The sequence below is a fragment of the Vidua macroura genome, chromosome 21 (genome assembly GCF_024509145.1).
Source record: "Vidua macroura isolate BioBank_ID:100142 chromosome 21, ASM2450914v1, whole genome shotgun sequence".
NCBI lineage: Eukaryota > Metazoa > Chordata > Aves > Passeriformes > Viduidae > Vidua > Vidua macroura.
The window spans coordinates 10,471,339-10,490,498 of record NC_071591.1 but is presented as its reverse complement, the minus strand read 5'-3'; the positions used below and the strand labels follow the sequence as shown (position 1 = coordinate 10,490,498).

Genomic DNA, 19,160 nt, shown 5'->3' with positions numbered 1-19,160 from the left:
AGAAACACACCCTGCTCTTGCTCAGAACAGCAGGGAGCAGATCTGCATCCTGTCCCTGGTGTGGGGATAGTCACTACTCAGCCCAGATGGAAAGATGGACATCAAATCACAGATTCCCAGACTGGTTTGGGTTGGAAAGGACATTAAAACCCATCCAGTGCCACCCCCTGCCATGGGCAGGGACACCTTCCACTATCTCAGGCTGCTCCAAGCCTTGTCCAACCTGGCCCTGGACACTTTTAGGGATCCAGGGGCAGCACAGCTGCTCTGGGCACCTGTGCCTATGTCACACTATGATGACTGGATTAGTTTTTTAACTCCAGGCCAGGAAGTCTGACCTTGGATCAGAAGTTACATTCTTCCAGGAGTTACTAAATGCATCTTCCTCACAAACCTTTTCAACCACCTCAGGGATCTTTGTTGCACTCCTGTAGTGGGAAGGGGTACTCTGCTCTGCCAGGTAGGACTTGAATTAAGGTGAAATCAAATACAGTTTGGTGAGGACAAGGGCCTTGTGCAGTGTCCATCACTGCTGCACCCCCGAGGCACCTGTTGGACAGGGACAAAGTGAGAAGCTGCTACATACTGTTGTTGGCGTTATTTCTTTGGAGCTGTGGTTTCCACTTTTCTTCAACCACGGGGAGAGGTGACCTGGGCTGCTGGCTGGAGGCAATGTTGTTCTCATTGTCAGCTGTGAGGCAAGAGACAGGGAGGGGTTAAAAAGCACAAAGTAATGCTTAAAGCACAAAGAAGCAAAAACTACTTAAATGCTCAGCATTTACGTAGGGCTCTTTTAACTAAGGGGACAACAACCCACCACACTTTCTGTGGCTTTTAGGCAGCTTTCAGTGAGCTAGCACAGCACCCTCAGGGACCTTGAAACTGTCTTTGGACTCACGACCTATCATTTCCCAAAATGTGGCTGAAATGTGCCACATGTCTTTCTGTGCACCAGGGATGTTGATGCCATCAGCACACCGTGAGGAATGTCTCCTCAGGACCTGAAGCTGCACACCAGGAGGAATGGAAGCTCAGCCTTTGGCCTTTAATTTGCTTTCCAAAATGAGGTGGAACAGACACTGATCCTTCTGTTCCCTCCCTGCCTCTTCCTGCACTGCAGGTGGCTGCCCTCTTCTCTCTGGAGAGCACTTTGGTTTTCAAGCTGTGCTCAGCTCCTCTGGATCTAAGGGTCTCACTGCCAACTTCAGGTCTGGCTTCTCCCCATGAAGAGCAAGGGCCCACCTCCTCTGGGGCTCTCTCTGCTGCCTCAGGCTGCAAACACAAAGCCAAAGTCTCTGGAGCGTGGACCAAAGACCGTCTCACCCTGAGGCTGCAGACACCACATGCCCCCAAACTCTTTGTGTTTGTGCCCCCATTTCTGTGTATGTAACTGGGTGAAACATTTTGGCTGCCAGTCTGATGGGATCTTACAAAAAAATGCAAGCAAGATCAGTAAAGTCTGTAATTGTATCCATGTTTTACTCTCCTGTGCCCCAAGAGTTTATCCCCACCCTCCAGAGGAAATTTTCTAGTTCTTAGTGTGCTTCAGTACAAAATGGTGCTGTGAAACAGGCTGTGAAGGAACAGTGCACAATGAAATGGGCTGGAAGAGGAAGCAGAAAGATGGAGAGACTGATGACCAGGCTGAGCAGGATGGAAACAAAACCAAGGAAAACAGAACAGGCCATTTGCTCATCACAGCTGGACTCATCACACCTAATTCTGGACACCTGTCAGACACACCTCTCTTTGAGGTGGCCCATTAGGGCTCCTTTTACACTCAGGGGTGCCACTCATTCACCCAGGCAGAACTGGATCCTCTCCTAGAGTGAGAACCACCATGGTGAGAACCACCTGAACTCACCTGAAGTCACTGACTCTCCAGTGATTTTACAGGGAGTGCAAACTGCCCAGCTCTGGGCAGAGAAACCCGAGTTGGAGCAGTGCCCTGAGGCACCCACAGCTCTGCCAGGCTGCTCTGGGAGGCCAGCAGGACACACAGGACAGGGCAGAGCTGCTCTCCTCCATGTGTGCCAGCAACCTGGGAGAGCAGGGAGACCAGCAGGGCTGTGATGGAGCTCCAGTGCTCTCCTCCTTACAAGTCCTCTCCAGTGTGAGCAGCTCTGCCCTCCACTGCCAGGCGCTCCAGACCTGCCCATCAACAGGCACAGGCTGCTCAGTCACCTGTGGGCACTGCACTGGCACAGGCTGGGGCAATCCCTCTGAGCAATCCAGGACATGACAGGACACGACCCAGGACAGCCTCTGGCACTGCCTGGGGCCTGTGTGTGCCCGGGGAGCTCCCTGGCCATGCTGGGTACCCAGGGAGTGCTGCCATGCACAGGCTGCAGCCACAGGTTGGTCTTTGTAGGCGTGCAGAGATGTGAAGAGCACGAGGTGCCTCAGAAGGCACCAGTGACCAGGTGTGACACATCACCTTCCCCCCAGCATCTGCAAGACTAATTGCTCTTGAGCCAATGTCACCAGTGTCCTCAACTCCACACATCTGTGGGTGGGCAAAGGAAAATGCTGGATGTTGCCTACTAACTTTGCTCATGGTTCAGGCCCTCCTTGTATTGGTGAGGGATGGGTAGGGGGAGAAACCCACTGTACTTCCTCACCGTAACTCTTTTATCTATTTCCTAATAATAGGGGATTTATTATATACAAATATCTGCTGGCATTCAGTGTGGCATTAATGAGATCTGTACATTTCAGCCTCATCTTCCTTATCAGGCAGTCTGTGAACCACACAGATCATGGTTCTTAATTTTTCTTCATGCCTCCAATCCTTTAATCCAGGTTTAGCCTAGTCCTCCTTTTGTTTTTTTAGGCCTAGATTGTAGGAAGGGCATTATATGGCAGCACTCGACCCGAACAAAGTACTCTAAAGGGAGTCAAAGCTGTATATTGTTCAGTGTAATTACAGAACAAATTCCTCTGCCTGGTGTTCTGCTGTTCTATTTCTGCCTTTCAGCACCCAATTTACATTCTAATTGCTTCTCCTCACTGTGTAGCTGCTTTATGAAGCTATAATCTCTCCTTATTACCTTCCAGCCTCTGGGCTCAGCCCTCTGAATGACTCAAGAGCCCGTATGTCCCTGATTTTGCTTCTGGAGGCCAGCAGCACGTTCCCTCGTCAGAAGGGTCCAGGGGAGGCAGCACAACCACTGGAAGAGATCAGCCCTTTGAATTAGACAGGACAATCCAAACTGGGCTGCTGAACACATGAACTGAGGGAGCATTTGACCCACACTGGCTTCTTGGCTCTCTGCATCCCCTCTGTTTGTAATGAAACATTCCCTGACCAGGGACAAACCACTGCCATGTCTGAGTCCCCAGTCCCTGCATCCTGTGCCACCAGTTCTGCTGATCACTGCAAGGTCCCTGCACTCTCAGACTTCAAAGATGTTGGGGCAATGCTGTTTCTTGGATATGGGAATCCCAGAATTCCAGACTTGTTTAGGCTGGAAAAGACCTCTAAGATCATCCAGTCCAGCCATCAGCCCAGCCCAGCACCACATTCACCACTAAGCCATGTCCCCAAATGCCACAGCCACATGACCTCTGAGCACTCCCAGGGATGGTGACTCCACCCCTGCCTTGGGCTCAGGGTGCTTGAGAACCCTTCTAATCTAATCCTCCCCTGGAACAACTTGAGGCTGTTTCCTCTTGCCCTTGTCAGTTGCTCCCTGGGAAAAGAGACCGACATCACCTCACTACAACCTCCCGTCAGCCTGAAGGCAACAAAGTGCTGCCAGGGCAACTGCAGGCCCTGAGTGCCTTCAGTGCTGTCTGCTGACAAAGAACACCCAGAGCTGGACACCCACCACCAGCTCTGACAGAATGGACACCCACCCAACAGAATGCTGGCCACCGTGTTCCTGCCTCTGTTTTGGTTTTGCCCTCATCCCACAGCAGCAAATGGCACCCGCCACCCCAGCTGCACACGGGGAGGGAAGGGAGAGGTGTGAGCACAGGGCTGCTAGGCACCACAGCCCGAGAGGCCACAGGAGGGGACAGTGGCTTACACAGGGCTCAGCCTTGGTGGCGCTGCAGAAAGCAGCTGAAGAAGACACGGACACCCTTGCTGTCACTGCACCAGTGAGAGTTCAGAGGAGGCAGACAGGCAGAGGATGGGACTTGCAAACAGAGCAGGGAGCAATGAGAAAACAGTTTACCAAGAGAATCCTGAGCTGGACAGAGGGGATTTACCCATTCACTGATGTGACAGAAGCCCAATCACAGATACTGCTCCCTCCACCCTGTTCTGTGGCCAAAGTAACCCAGGTGAACAACCACAGAATCCCAGACTGGTTTGGGTGGGAAGGGACCTTAAAGCCAATCCAGTCCCACCCCTGCCATGGCAGGGACACCTCCCACTGTCCCAGGCTGCTCCAAGCTCCATCCAACCTGGCTTGGAACACTTCCAGGGATCCAGGGGTAGCCACAGCTTCCCTGGGCACCCTTGCCAGGGCCTGGCCACCCTCACAGGGAGCCCTCAGCACCACCCCCATGGGTAATTTGTAAAGAAGAAACAAGGAGGATGCTGCAGGTAGCACTAGCTTAAAACATGCAACAGCTCAACCCTCAGTGAGCTGTGTCTCAGCTTGTTCCCTCAGCTCCTGTGCTTGGTGTCACCCAGAGCTGAAACTTGAAATCCACATTTCAGTACCAGAACCCAGAGCAAGAACAGCTTGGTCAGGACACAGCGAGGAGGCAGCAGAGCTGCCATGGACAACCAGCAAGGACAGACCCAAGGCCAGGGAGTGAGGGCAGCCCTGGCCTGAGCAGAGTCCACTGCTCCTCGGAGTAACACAGAGTCCCACTACTGCACAGAACCCCAGTGCTCTAACAGAAACACAAACTCACACCTTCTGCTAACAAAGCGCTCTCAAAGTCTCTGTGTAACATCACGCAGATGATAAATAAAGTAGCTGCTGAACAACACACAAAGCCTGCACTAAGATTTGCCAGCAGGAACTGAAATGGAATAGAGGAACCTCATGGATGAAGAACTCAAGTGACACTATTAAAATTAGGACTAAAACTAAAATAGAGAGCAAGATAAGAACTTTGATTGACATAATTACAGAAAGGAAAATACGCTTTTCCTCAAGCCTCTTGCTATCCCATGCCACTTTCCTCAGGGCCTGCACTGCATCTTCATCAGAGCATCTCAACAGAGCAGCTGTCTATTGGAGAACACAGGTCTGTCAAAGGAGATTTAATTGTTCTTAAAACTGTGTTAGTTCACTTGATTTTTTATTCAAGAGGAAAAAAAAAGAAAAAAAATCTGCCAATATAAAATGAATTCTGTTTCTACATTTTTGAATATGTTGAGTGCTGTCTTTGAAACATGTTTGGCTTTGAAATTTTAAAATCATCTCTTATGTATCAAGACAGGAAACAAAAACAGTGACTTAGAAACAAAGCACTGGAATGACTCTTAAGAATTCTCATTTGTAGTTAGCTGAGAGGGAGCTGAACACAGCTGCTGAAATGGCAAATTCTTCTTTCCAGAACACATTTCAGTCCTTTGCAGAACTCCAGGAGACACAGGCACAGGACAGGACTTGTGTGGGCAAAGGCTCTGCTGCCTTGCTTCATGAGAGCCACCCCTTTGGCACGAGGGGGGATTTACCCTGCTGTAGGAGCTTATGTAATGAGGATTCTCTGGCTAGCTCTGGATAAAGGCAATGAACAGTGTGATGGACCCTGAGCTAGCATGGCACATTCCCTCTCTCCCTATGGAAAGAAGCAATATTTACAGTATACCCTGAGCCTATGTGCTCCAGCCTTTGAGGGATGACTGTGTTTGCTGCAGGTGAAATGACTGGGGCTGTGGGAATGGGGAGCACTGAGAACCCTACAGACACACATTGGGGCCAGCACCAGGCAGCAGCACAGAATTTAATTCTCTGCTTGCAGCAAGTCGAAGTGCCCAGCTTACCTGCGTGGGACTGCATGTGCTCCAGGAGATTGTTATAAAACTGGAACTGGATTCCACAAGCTCCACAGGTGTAAGGCTCTGTTTGGGAGAAATCAGTTCAGAAGAATTACACAGAGTCTGCAGGGAAGCAGCACAGGTGCATACCTCGGTGTGTAAGCTGTGGGCACAGCGGCTCCGCAGGGAGCGGGGCAGGGCCCGGGCACGGCTCTGCCTCCTGGGCTGGGCTGGGCTGGGCACCTCCTCCTGCTGCACTTCACTGCCAGGGCACAGGCAGAGCACCACGGCAAGCACCTGCTGCTGTGTGTGGGCATCTCAGGGACCTGCACAAGGCTTTCTCCGGGAGTTTGCCCACTGGCCAGGGTCTGCTGGCCCAGGCTGCTGCAGCCTGCCTTGAGTGTATTCCTGCTGGTTTTGTGTCTGTGAGTAAAGTCTGGTGGACTCATCTTCCATCCAGTTCTGTCAGATTCCAGTGTCTGCTGCCTTTCCTGAGTGAGACAAGGAGCACTGGATTGTGACAAATGCTGTAGTCAGAGGCTGGGGGTGGAACAGTGCTGTAGTCAGTGCCATGGGGGAACTCAGCTGGGGCTCTGTGGCTGTCACCAAGTGCAGTGAGACCAGGGACTGGTGGGTGTCATGGGGCTGGGTGGCAGCAGGATGCCAGGGAAACAGAGGTGAAGGACAGGAAGCACAGGAACCAGGCCTGTGCCTGAAGGCTGACAGCAGAGCAGGAGAGCCATGTGCCAGAGCAATATGGATGAGCTGGAGTGAGGAAAGAGCTGGGTGCAGAGCTCCCTCGTGAGCTGAAAGATACATTTAGCCCTGTTCTATGTTGAAAGTGCATTTCTTCCACTGAATTAACCTAAAAGCAAATGTTTGCAGTTGCCTGTCTAAACAGTATCAGTAGAGTGCATTGTTGACAGATGTGATCTCAAGCTACAGTGCTGAAATTTGGGAAGTTTGCTGGAGCTCACACTGAAGTTTGCTCCAGTTTACACCGGAGTTTACTTCTGTCCCTGCAGCCACACCAGCATTGCCACCTCTCACTGGGGCATTTTGTCCTGGAGCAGCAGAATGGACAAACACGTGGCAGATGAACAATTTTGGATACAAATGCCTGGCACACACACAGAGCAGGGTCCATTGCTACAATATTTCAGAAGTCTAGATCTGAGTTGGAAGAGAAAAACATATTCTGGATCAATGAATAAGCAGAAGCACCAGCACCCAGGACAGAAGAACCAAAACCCAGGGAAGCACAAGGCTGCCTATACCTTGTGAGAAGTCTATCTCAGGGAGCAAACCCCAGAATCCACCTCAAGAGTACAGAAATCCGTGAGGAAAAACATAAAAGAGAGCATGAGCAAGTCTGTATAAGCTGTACTTTTATACTGTGAGGTTAAACCTTCCCCACAGAACTTACAGCTTCTGGAATGATGGAGCCAGCTCTGCCTGGAGTTGTGCTCAATGCTTTCACTCACTGTGTCTGCTTGTGATGCTACTCCTGGGCTTGCTGCAGCATGGAAGTTTGGAAATTCGGTACTTAAGTAACTGTGCTTGTGGAAAAAAGAGAAGACTTGGACAGCTGAGTGGCACACAGGGATTTTAGTTCTTGGGAATTAACAGGGAATGGCTGTGTCTGCTGAAATCATCAGTAGTGAGGTAGTTGTGGCACAATGCCACAAGAGGTACAATGCAATCTAATTGTTTAGACTTATTTTTAATTGTCAGAGAGGAGAAGGCTCCCTGTGGGTGCAAACCATCCCTCTTGGGCTTGTATTTCAATGCCAAAGACCTGTGTTACAGACATACCTGTGCCTCTGCTGGAGGCAGACTGCTGGAGCCCAGCCTGCTCAGATGGAAACCTCACACTGAGGGTGTCTGGCTGCCCCTTCAAGGGTCAAAATTAACGTGGGAATAATCTACTGAAAGCAGCCACACTTCTGAGAGCCTGCTGACTGCTGCTGACAGCCCAGAAGAGCTGTGTGACCCTGTCTCTCTCTGCCCCTCTGCTCTGCTGGAGCCCCTGCCCCCCCACCAGTGCGGAGAACAGACCCTGCTGTACCTCTCAGTGCTGCAGCAAGGCTGCCAGCGGCAGATGTCACCCCGCAGTCCCCTGGACACTGGCAGCTCTTGTGTGCCATTCACACCTCAGCAGTCACCTGCTTTCCCTGCTGCCAGCCCTGCCTGCAGTGCAGAGGAGGAGGCAATGGGGGAAGCCTCTCTCACCACTGCAGTCCCAGGGCCCTTCTCTGCCCCCACACAAGCCCCCAGCTGCCCTGGGAGCAGCTTTCCAGCATGGCACAGCTCTTCCCCAGCTCAGGTACAGCCTCAGCAGCAGGCAAACCCCCCACACCACCCAGCACTCTCCAAGTTGCACATTTCCCACACTCATTTTGCTCTCCTGTTTCACTCATACTTCCTTCTCAGCTCACTTTGTCTCCCTGAGTTGCTTCACCTTCCTCCTCCTGTATTCTCAGCTATTTTATCAGCACAAACTTGTGCTGTTTTTCTAGCTATCTCCTTGCCTGGCTCCCCCTCACCCCTGCCCAGTCTCCTCTGGGTTCTCCCATCTGCATCCAGCAGGCTGTGACCACCAAGGTCTCCACAGCTCTTCATATCAAGCTCCTCCCTTTGGCATCACAAATCTCTGAATGCTCAGTGCACTCAGTGAATTGGTAAAATCTCTCATTTGTGATTCTTCTCAGAAAAATTGTGTTAATTTTCTTCTCAATTCCAAAAGATACCCCTTCTGTTCTACTCCAGAAATGTCCAAATTTGGAAACAAAATCACCACCTATTTCAAAAGCTAATTTCAGGTTCTGAAAATGCCAGAGCATTTTCTAAATAATTCTGAGACAAAGACATACAGAAGTCTAAGTTTACCACAAAAAAAAAAAAAAAAAACCAAAAACAAAACAAAACGAAAAAAAAAACCAACATAAAATTTAAATTCACCCAACAATTCCAAAGTATTTCCCGGGACCAGGGGAAGGGATGCTTGGGAGGATGTGCAGAATCCCCATGGGAATGAATGAACTCACTTCACTTCCCAGAGCTCTCTCAACCCTCATCCTTCTGAGCTTTCAGCTCCTGAGCCCCTCATGCTCCAAAGTGTAGAGCTGGGAACAGTCAGGCTGGCTGGAGGGAGGGTGGAATGTGCCAGGGCTAGAAGAGGAAGAGGGATCTGGAAGGTGGAGAGAAGAAAGAGGCAATCTGTATCCTAAACCTGGGAAAAGTGTGTTCACTTGGGCTGCTAATCCAGTAAATCCTCCTCCCTTTTATTTCTCTTGACCATGAACTGGAAAAGTTGTCACAACTGCTCTGCATATCCATCTGAGCCACACCTGTGCCCCACTCTCCTTCTCTCCCACCACTGCTGGACCTCTGCTTGTCCTTCCCCCTAGGAATTTCACTTCTCCCTTACTCAGCCTTAGGGATCTTTTCTCCTTCAGGTGGGCTGAGCTCACCAAAGGGCCCCCAGTCTCCCCTTTTGCTCTCTGTCCTTCTGCTCCCAGCTGCTGGTGGTACAAGGGAAGCTTGTGCTGCCCACATGAGCCCCCTGTGCTTGTGGAGGTGTTTTCTGAAAGCAGGTTTCAACCTCTTCAGTGTCCTGAGCCACACAGAACTAACGCTCACATCTGGCTGCACGATTTAAAACATCTTTCCCCAAGGCTATAATTAGACACTTTTAGTGCACTTCTAAAGCACTTTTAGTGCTTTACCTAGTGAGCAAGGCCCCAGAGCAAGGCAGCAGCTGTGTGAGGCAAGGCAGAGGAAAACCAGTGCCTGTGCTTAGGTTAAATAAATCACTCTAATTCCCATGTTAACTCTCATTGCCACATCTAAGCCAGGGAAAATAGCAGAGCCTGGTCTGAAGCCAGGAGGGAACAGGAGTTGAGAGCTTTAACAGAAAGTTTCAGCAAGTGCCCTGAGGTGGCTGTGCAGTGACAGACACCCAGCAGGGTGTCACCATGGCTCAGCAGGGACAGCCCCCCAGGCTGCTCTTTCCTCAGCAGAAAAAAACCACATTTCAACACTTCTGTCCACATCTTGGTGAAAAACAAATGCAGAACGACTGTGAGGAAAACTTCTCAGCATTTCCACCCAATGTTTCCATTAGCTTTAGCTTTACTAACAGTGTAATTGCACCTTCCCTTTGACACAAACCCATGAGACAAAGACAGGAGAACCAGCAGCAGGCTCCTACAAAAACATCAGCACACCCCCTAATCAGTGGAAGTTTCTTGAAAACAGAACTTCTGTCATTTCCAGCCAGCTCAAACAGTAAGAGGTAACAAGGTGCTCTGGAGTATGTTTGGAAAAGGGGAGTCCCAAATTCACCACCCTTGTCAAACGTTTTGGCATTAACTGGATTTCTCTTCCTGATGAACTTATTTTCTGAATAAAGCCCTTGCTTCCCCCCAGGTTTGTAAGAGGAGGAAGAACACCTGTCCTCCTCCCCACCATGGCCACGCTCAGGGTGTGGCACTCAGGGTTGGCTCACACCACCAGGCTGGCACAGACAGTATCACCCCAAACCCCAATGCCAGGAACCAAACACACTGCAAGGCAAAGGAAGAAGCTCCACCTGCCAAAACATCAAGGCCACAGGGCAGAATCTCCAGCAGAGACCACCTGTCCACCCATCCCCGCCCTGCTCGCTCCCTGTTTCCAACCTCTGGCCACAGGAACTGGCTCTGTGCAGGTGTTTACTGAGCTGAGCCCTGATGACAAGTTTTTCTGTGTGTAAATGTAACTTAAATATGGGTTAATTTTCAAGTCTTGGTCTCAAAACACACTCACAAAAAATTCCCTGAAGACTGAATATGAAGTGATTTGGCAGCCCCGAACTGCACGGAAACACCCTGGAGGATTTCTGTTGTATTTAAATCTGACACCAGAGCCACAGAAGTGATGCATTTTATTATTTGACACCTGGACTCATAATAAAAAAGCATTTATTGATGAAAATTGCTCAGAGGGCAGGGCAGCAGGGCTGCAGGAGGGCAGTGCCTGCCTTTTGCACCACAGACATCCATCACACTTACTTTGTAAAAGCGGGAAAGGATTTGAAATCAGGGGACTTGCGGTTTCTGCAAAAAAGAAAGAGATTTAAATATTGAGACTGGCAGAGATCTCGCTGCATTCTACACAGCTCTGCCTATCTGCTCCCTGCTCCTTATCTCTACTCCACACTTCCAGAGTTATCCAGAGCAGGGCAGGATGGGAGCTCCATTTAACACAAAATCCAACATGTCCAACATGTCCATTTTCTCTCCCTTGCTCAATTTCTCATGGCCAGGGCTCTGCATCTTTCCTGTCCAATTTAAAATATCCAGAGATTATAATACACACCCAATGCTGCAGCAATGGAAACAAGGGGGAAGGTCAGCAAAGAAAAGTCATTGGGCAAAAAACCCTTTACAAAGGCTTTCTTTGGTGCTCCAGATGCAAATTCCCAGTTTCACCAAGCACTTCTTTAAACTAAAGCTGGGAGTGAAAACCAGGGTGTTTCACTCTTCCTGGATGCCAAAGGAGTTCCTAAGAAGTGCAGTTACTTCAGGCTGAGAATGCACATTTCCTACACAGCACACCTTGCAGGTTGCCTTTCTGTAAGGTGTGACTGAAAACTGGGTGCTGGCTGCCCCTTGGGCAAGCAGGATTTGTCTGCATCCAGCCCCAGTGCCCCGGAGCAGAAGCAGTGATCCCAGCACCTCAGACCATGTGTGGTTTCCTACAGTCCCCAGGTGAGGTCCTTGAGGGTCAGACCCCTGCAGAGGGGCAGAAATCATTAATTATTAATGTTAAATATTCAGTCACGGACTCAGAGCATTTCCAGAAGGGTCCCAGTCCAAGGCTGTGAGCTGGCACATTCCTGACTGAGGCTCCCAGGGCTCTCTGACAGACTTGGCCTGGTTTCCTTGGAAGGAGAACCACCCTCAGGAACTGCATGGGTCAGTGAGCCTTCCTGCTAAACATTCACATGTACTGAGGACCTGAGCTGCTGAAAAGGGCTCCAGATGGCAGTGCCAGCCTGTAAGGAATGGAGATGAAGGCATGGATGATGCTGGGCAAAGACAGGACTGGACAGTGCTGTGGAAAGGGGATGCATGGGAGACGCCAGCTCATATGGAATGCTGCTGATCACTTCACACATTGTGATCAGCCAGCAGTGCTCCAGCTGGTCCTGCAGCTGCTGAGCTCTGTACCTGGGGCAAGATTTTCACTGAAACAAGTCCCTAACCTGGCCCTGTTCAGCTGCTCAGCAGGGCAAGCTCCTCCAGGCACCCTTCTCTCCGTGTGCTGGGTTCCTGCTCTGGGAAGTGCCCTGCTCCCTCAGGGAACACACGTGCCCATGGCACTGCCCGGGGCTCCAAGCACTGCACGTCAGCTTTTGAGGGGCAAACCCCAACTTCACTGTCCCCCCAGAAGAGAATCTGACCTGGAGCAGGCACAGAGCCCAGCAGTGGCACAGAGCACTTAAAATAGCCCAAGGAATTCTCAGCACCACCTCTGGCTGCTCTCCAGCCAGAAGTGCTAACACAGTGTCCTCGTTCTGCTTGGCTTCCTATTCACATGGCAAGCACTGTCAGTATGAAACAGCAGTTCAGGTACTCAATACAACACTGGTTTATGTGAAGGAAGATTCTTAGGATTTTTCTGGTCTTCGTATTTATAATTGGAACATTTTTTTTATCCATACATTGCCAGGTCCCTGCTACAGCACAGTCACTTCCACTAAAGCTACCTATCCAGGTAACAGTCATAGAAATGCCAGAGTTTGACTGATTAATGATAAATCACCTTGCAGTGGGGCTTTGTAATCTTTCCCTCCACAGATTCTCCAGGCAAAATGAGAGTTCAGGTTTTTCTGCCCACACTTTGTTCTCTCAGGGACTCTCCTGGCCATGCCCTCCCCAGCCCAGTATCTGTGCTTGCAGACTGCAATCCTCAGCCCCATCCCTGGCTGTGTGTCCCAGTTCTGCTGAGTGCTCCTTGTCTCAATGCTTCATATGGATTGCCTCAGTTCTTCCCTGGTGTCCCAAGGCTCTGGAGCAATTGGCAGGATATGACCCACAGAGACTGGCTGCTGAGTGGTTATTTTAACCCAGATATATTTCTTCCTGTCTGCAAGTTGCCTGTTGAACATGAGAAGTCTGGAACAGTTTAAATGAATGTGGCACCAGAAATAAACAGTTAATTCCTAGAAACCTCAATTCCACAAAAATGCCCAGTGGACACAGTGACTTATTTATGCAACCAAGCAAAGCAACATTTTCTCAACTGAGCCTCTCACTGTGTGATTCTCATTCTCCTGGTGGGAACTGCACTCAGCTGCTGACCCTCCTTCTGGGCACAGCACTTCAGGCTGCTTTGAAAATGCAGCTCTTTCTGTTTGTGCAATTGTGTTGCCCCATCACCAGCACTCCCTGTGCTGTGCACAGAGTGGGAGCTCACAGAACTCCCCCTTCCCCTTTTCCTCACTCCTCAAATTTGGCCATTGGTTCTCCCAGCTCCATGGAGACATGCAGCAGTCACAAACCAACCAGAGATGAGAAAAAGAATTACCAGATGAATGTTAATGGAAGTTGTCTTTGTGCTGACAGAGCCTGAGAGGCAGCTGGGCGCACCTCAGGAGGCAGAGGCACAGGGGCTGGCTGTGCTAATGTCACACTGCAATCAGTAATCAAGAATTATTATGTCCCAAACACTAAAGCTGCACTCACCCACCAAAAATGCTACTCTTTCCAGCAGAAATCCCCCACAGATGGGCTGTGTGATGGCTGGACTACAGGAGGTGAGCAGAAAGGGATGTATAGCCACACCAGGGAAGAAAGCTTGTGATTTCTGAAAATCTATGTTTAAAATCTAGTCCTGTGTCCTTTAAATCTTGACAACAGGAGATTCTCAGGCTTTTCCAAGAATTTTTACTCTATATCAAATGTAGAAAATAATTTTTTTTTTGGTCTCAATCTCATCTCAGCTTGGCACAAACTGATTCAAGAAAAGAAGACATTTCCATTGACCCTCTCCCCAGTCTGGAATAAAGAGTGCTGGAAAGCAAAGCTTCCCTGTGTAAATAGGAATGAAATGTGCTGACATTTTAAAAACTCTAAATGCTAAAATTTGTTTCACTGGAAGTTCTTACAGTAGTAGTTCCCTAAAGCAGCAGATGAAATTGAGACATATTTATACAGCTTAAATCAACTTCGAAAGTTCAAAATATTTCCCAATTCCCTACATAATTTTAACTGTTCTCTTTCACACCGCAACATTGAGCAAATTCAGACTTCAACAAACACTGACAATTTCAATTAGATTTCCCCTTTGATGGCTGTATTTGAAGGTGTTGAAACTAAAGAGATTTTTTCCTCCTTTTTTGCTTTTCTTTTACTTCTTGGATTCTCACAATTCCCTTAATCTCTCTTGGCCTTCATTTCACAGAGGAGTCATCCATAGTGCCCAAAACAAGGGCTCAAGTTGCATTAGGCTGTAAACACTCAAGTTAGAGATGGTTTTTGTCCCTCTGGAAGGTCACTGTCCCCGTCTGGAGTCAGAGGAAGGGAGACCCCGGGGAGATCCCAAAGCCTGGGAGCCCTACAGCGACAAAGGGCACCAGAGCAGGGCCCAGCCCCAGCCAAAGGCTCCTCTCCAACCACACATGGATGAAAAGGAAGGCAGTAGGCTTCACTGTGGCACACAACACTCAGCTCAGCCCCTTTCTGGGGATTTCCCTACCCATGCTCAGGCTGATCATCACTGCCTTTTACATTGCACAACCTAGCCTTGAAATATGTTTTGGCCTCCTGAGAATTTAAAACCCCAGCATGTGTCAAAAGTTGGCAGAACGGCCCCTGCCAGGGAGGGTTCCCTTGAAAGCAGCTTTATGGCACCCTAAGGAATTGCAGCTTCTGCTGTTCATCCCAGAGAGCTAATTCCATGCTTCAGGATCAGGTCATGGCAATGCTTTCTGGACTTCCCTTAGCTCAGCAGTGGATGAACAGAAGCTCTGTGTGACTTGGGACCTCTGCTGCCTGTGCTCCCGAGGCAGCAGAAGGGAGCAATTGGAACATTTTAGCAGGATGCTATTTTTAAAGCACTGTGGAACTTCCAGGTTTCATCAAAAAGCAAGTTCAAGTGGCTGTGGAGACCCTTTTCCTTGAGTACAAAGAACACTCTCCAATCATAATGTGGATGACAGCTCGAGTCCTTCACCCACTCCCTGTCTCCATCCCACCCTGCTGGGAGACAAAGCTGGGATTCGCATCAGACCCAAAGCAGTGTTTGCTACGCAGCACAGAGGTGTTTTTATGGGCAGCCAGATGCCCGGACACAGATCAGGATGCCAGGTACCTGCACTCACTGTGACAAGGACTGGGGCTGTGTGCATAGGGAAGCAACATCTGAAATCCAACATTTTCCATTCTAGTTCCATTCTTATTCCCACTCAGGACTCCCTACAGCATTGCAGCCCCGTGTATTTTAGGTGATTTTAGTTACTGACCTCCCTGTTCTGCCCCTCACTCCAGACACCAAGGGGTCTGTGCCACAGCAGTCAGGATGGTGACACAGGGAAAAAGTAGAATGTCCCCAGCCTAAAAATCTCCTGCTCTCTGGTATCTCTGTACCCAAGCCTGTGACACAAAACTTACACCCACAGAGAGCAAGAGCCACCAGGCATTTAACAAGGCCAAGCCACAAAGCTCCTGGCTGCTCAGCTGGGACCTACATTTACCTCCTAAACCTGGTGACTGTTCCTTACAGCAGCAGTTTGGTGACAAGCAAACAGCAGATGGGAGTGGGAGGACAGAAGTGTCCGTCCTTCTGTCATTGCCCACCACATTACCACCACCTGCTTCCCTGCCTGGGAGAAATCTGCTGGCTGGAGCACAAGAGAGGACAAGCCAATGGTGCCAGAATCACCCCAGAGTTCCCACCCACTTGTGACACTGAGCCACATGGGGTTTGTCCCACCCACTGAGACACAGCCATGGAAAGAAGGAAAAGGAGGAGGCAAGGACATGTCAGCTCTTCCAAAAGGCAGCTGCAGAGAGCTCTGCCTGGACAGCTGAGCACACAGAGCTCTCCAGGCCTCTCTGACCACCAGTGACACACACGGTGACCGGTGATGCTCACCCAGGCTGCTGTCAGTGAGGCCATTGGGACTCCTGAGAACTGGAAGGAATAAGAGGAGAAATGGCTTGGTGCAAGGGCTGGAGAAGAGCACTGAATGGGACATGTGGGAAGCAGCACAAAAAATGGAGCCAAAGGGGGAAAACAAGACTGGGGAAGAAAAGAGGATGCAGGACAGATAAAGGAAGGAAAAAGGAAAAGAAGTTTATACATCCCCATGCACCAGCCTGGCTTGGAGGAGCATGTCAGCTGCTTAATGCAGAAAGCAACTACCTCCAACCAAGGCCCAACTCCCCTCAGACCAGTCCTGGGGAGCTCAGTAGAGTTCCTCAGGTTTCCTGGCTCAATCAAAGTCTAGATGAGCACCTTGCAACTCCTCTGCAGCCTGCCAGGCCCTCGACTGAGCCACTAAAGTAAACTGACACTACACATGGTGCAGACAGAAACACTCCTTACAGGGAAACAAGAGGAGCAAATCACATGAAACTTGCTACAGAGCTTGTAAGAATTTCTGGCTTTGTTTTGGTTTTTGCTGTGAACTTTCATTCATGTGCTTTAAATGCTGCAGTCCAGAAAGAAACAGATTGAGGAGGATGAGTGTGATGTGAGCTGGTACAAGGAGATGGCAGGGAGAGTCTGGGAGATGTGTCACAGCAACAGTGGGTCAGTATTTAATAGTTCAGAAAGAACTGAAGTCTTGGACTGTTCAGTACAGCCACTGTTTGTGTTTCTTGTTAGTGTTTCCTGGACGGGTTCATGCCACAGGTTCATCTCCCCTCCTGCAAAACTTGACAAGAGCAGCCAGCAGGTTTCCAATGCAGCTTTCTTGGCTTCAGGAATGATCTAGCTGATAGGAAGGAAGATATTTCTGCCCTTCTTTTGTTGGCTGTACAGGGTTTGACAAGAATAAATTAGGTACAATCTCAGGCTGCTACTTTCCAAGGGCTCCAGAGGAGTCAGGGCCCCAAGTGGTGTATTGGCATTTACAGATGTGCACTTTAAGGCTTTGAAACCCTTGAAAACACTGACAGTACCCACAGAAGACAAGACACAAGCTGCTGAGAGGCCAGGGCCATGTCCAGGGCTGCAGCCAGGCTGGGAACTCTGGAACTCAGTGACTACACTGCCTTGAGTCATGTCTGACAGCCATGCTGGGCTTACTGCCCAGGGCCTGGGCAGCCCCAAGGACTCCTGACTGTCCAGCAGGAGCAGGACTAAAGGCCTGAAACAGAGACAAGCTCACCTGATGGGTTCTGCTTACACCTCTTTTCTTTAGGTTTTTCTGTCCCCGAATGACCAGCTGCAATTGTGGTGAACGATGGATTAGTACAGGGTTTTTCCCCAAAACACAACACACAGTATTTTAGCAACAAACAATTTTTTCCCCATTCCCTATCACCCACTCTGCTACCACACATGGTTTTCCAACACCACATCCCTGCTTTTCAACATGGTTCCAGAAAGCCCCTTACTTGCTTCTGAGGCAGATATAACCCCCAACAGACACTGTGTAACCTGCTCCAGGAGGTTATCCCACCCCTTACCTGTCCATTCCAGCCAGAGGCACTGCCAACACCACATATTCTGCTTCTCTTGGATGGGGAATGGAGGGAGGCCAGGCTTTTCTGCTGGCATGTTATTTATCTCTGCAGCAAGATGCTAAAATTACGTTTCATCTGGTCTGTCACTTTTGCTCCAGTTAGGGAGCATGGAGAATGGTAGTGGCCCACTGGAAGGCCAGGCAATACAAAGGCAGGATAAAAACCTTGCACAGAAAACTCTATAGCTGGTGGACTTGAACAAAATTGTCTAGGCCACTGGTTATGTTCAGTTACTACCACATCCACTTAACACTGCAAGGAAACTGCATAAGTGGAGGGGATTTTCATTTCTTCTAGCACATGTATTCTGGTCTCACATACACACATCTGATTCACTGTGACCTCCACGCAGTGACTGCACAAACAGCTGGACTTTGGTCACAGTGACATTTAAATAAACTGTCACGCTCAGCATCACTGTAGCCTGCAAACTGCTCTTCTATCCACAGTCCTCAAACTTCTGCTGCTTGCAAATGTCTTTGCTCCACCAGGACTGCACTGATACACAGACACAGCACAAGTACTGCTTGATCTCCATCCATCCTTTCTCCACATCTTGGCTCCCCTCTGAAAAATCTATGCTCAAGTACCTGGTCCTTGGCAGCAGGAATCCCACATCACCTGTTTGACAGGGCTGGGGTGCCAGGAGCCTGGGGAGGAGGGAGAATAAGGCACTACCCCAGGGGGGGCAGGCTGCCTGTGAGCTTAAACAAGGTACCCCACAATACATCAACATTCACTGAGCATAGCTGGATCCTGCTTGGAGAGGAACATGGAAGCAGCAGGAAACGGTGACCACACTTACCACTGGAGTTCTGGGAATTGCTGTTTGTTTCTTCAAAGTTGTTTTGCACTTTGCCTTCCACTCTTCTGCTGAAAGCACTTTCTGCTGGGTGGAGAACAAAGCAGGAATGGTGACTGGTCAACACTGGATGCAGAAAGGTCAAATACCTCATTTTGGAGGCAAATGGGCCAGATTCAGTGAAGGGATAACAGGTGGGTATTTTTCTTGAATACCTTCTGGCTGAGGTGGCCTGGATTGGCTCTTAGGGAGCCCATGAACACCAGTCCTGACTGAACCAGAAAGGTCATGTCTTCCTCCCCTGCAAAAAAACCCAACCCTTATCTTACTCTTCCTTAAGGCAACAAGCAGCCCTTAACGCCTGCGAGCACAGGTGACCTCTGTCTGAGGTCTGAGACTGAGCTCAGGGCCTCAGCACCACACCAAAGTGTCACCAACAGAAGCACTGTGCCAGCTTTCCTTGTGCTTCCCAGTCACCTGCACTCCCTTCCTGAACACCCTCCTGGACATGCTGAAGCAGAGGCCTGAAGAGTTGTCTCAGGGCTTGCCCACCATGTCTGGAAAAGCTGTGGAAGATCCTCTGGCTCTGTGCTTCCCAAGAGTGCCCTTGTTCCCAGAGCCTGCTCCTGGCAGGGCCCTGCTCTGCCCACTGCAGCCACAGCACAGGGCA

At 49.8% G+C, this 19,160-nt stretch overlaps 1 protein-coding gene across 5 annotated transcripts in view; it reads right to left on the bottom strand.

The window, feature by feature from the left end:
- ZNF618 (zinc finger protein 618) overlaps window positions 1-19,160 on the bottom strand; it is a 149,067-nt gene that overhangs the window by 8,440 nt on the left and 121,467 nt on the right. For 3 of the 5 annotated variants that reach the window (XM_053996264.1, XM_053996265.1, XM_053996267.1), the window contains 5 exons: window positions 18,494-18,574; window positions 17,331-17,387; window positions 11,002-11,046; window positions 5,954-6,031; window positions 587-691 (listed from right to left, as the gene is read on the bottom strand). In XM_053996264.1, coding sequence (XP_053852239.1) covers window positions 587-691; window positions 5,954-6,031; window positions 11,002-11,046; window positions 17,331-17,387; window positions 18,494-18,574 — 366 coding nt within the window. Of the gene's footprint in view, window positions 1-586; window positions 692-5,953; window positions 6,032-11,001; window positions 11,047-17,330; window positions 17,388-18,493; window positions 18,578-19,160 lie in introns of all 5 variants that reach the window. The other 2 variants (XM_053996263.1, XM_053996266.1) reach the window with 2 other exon arrangements.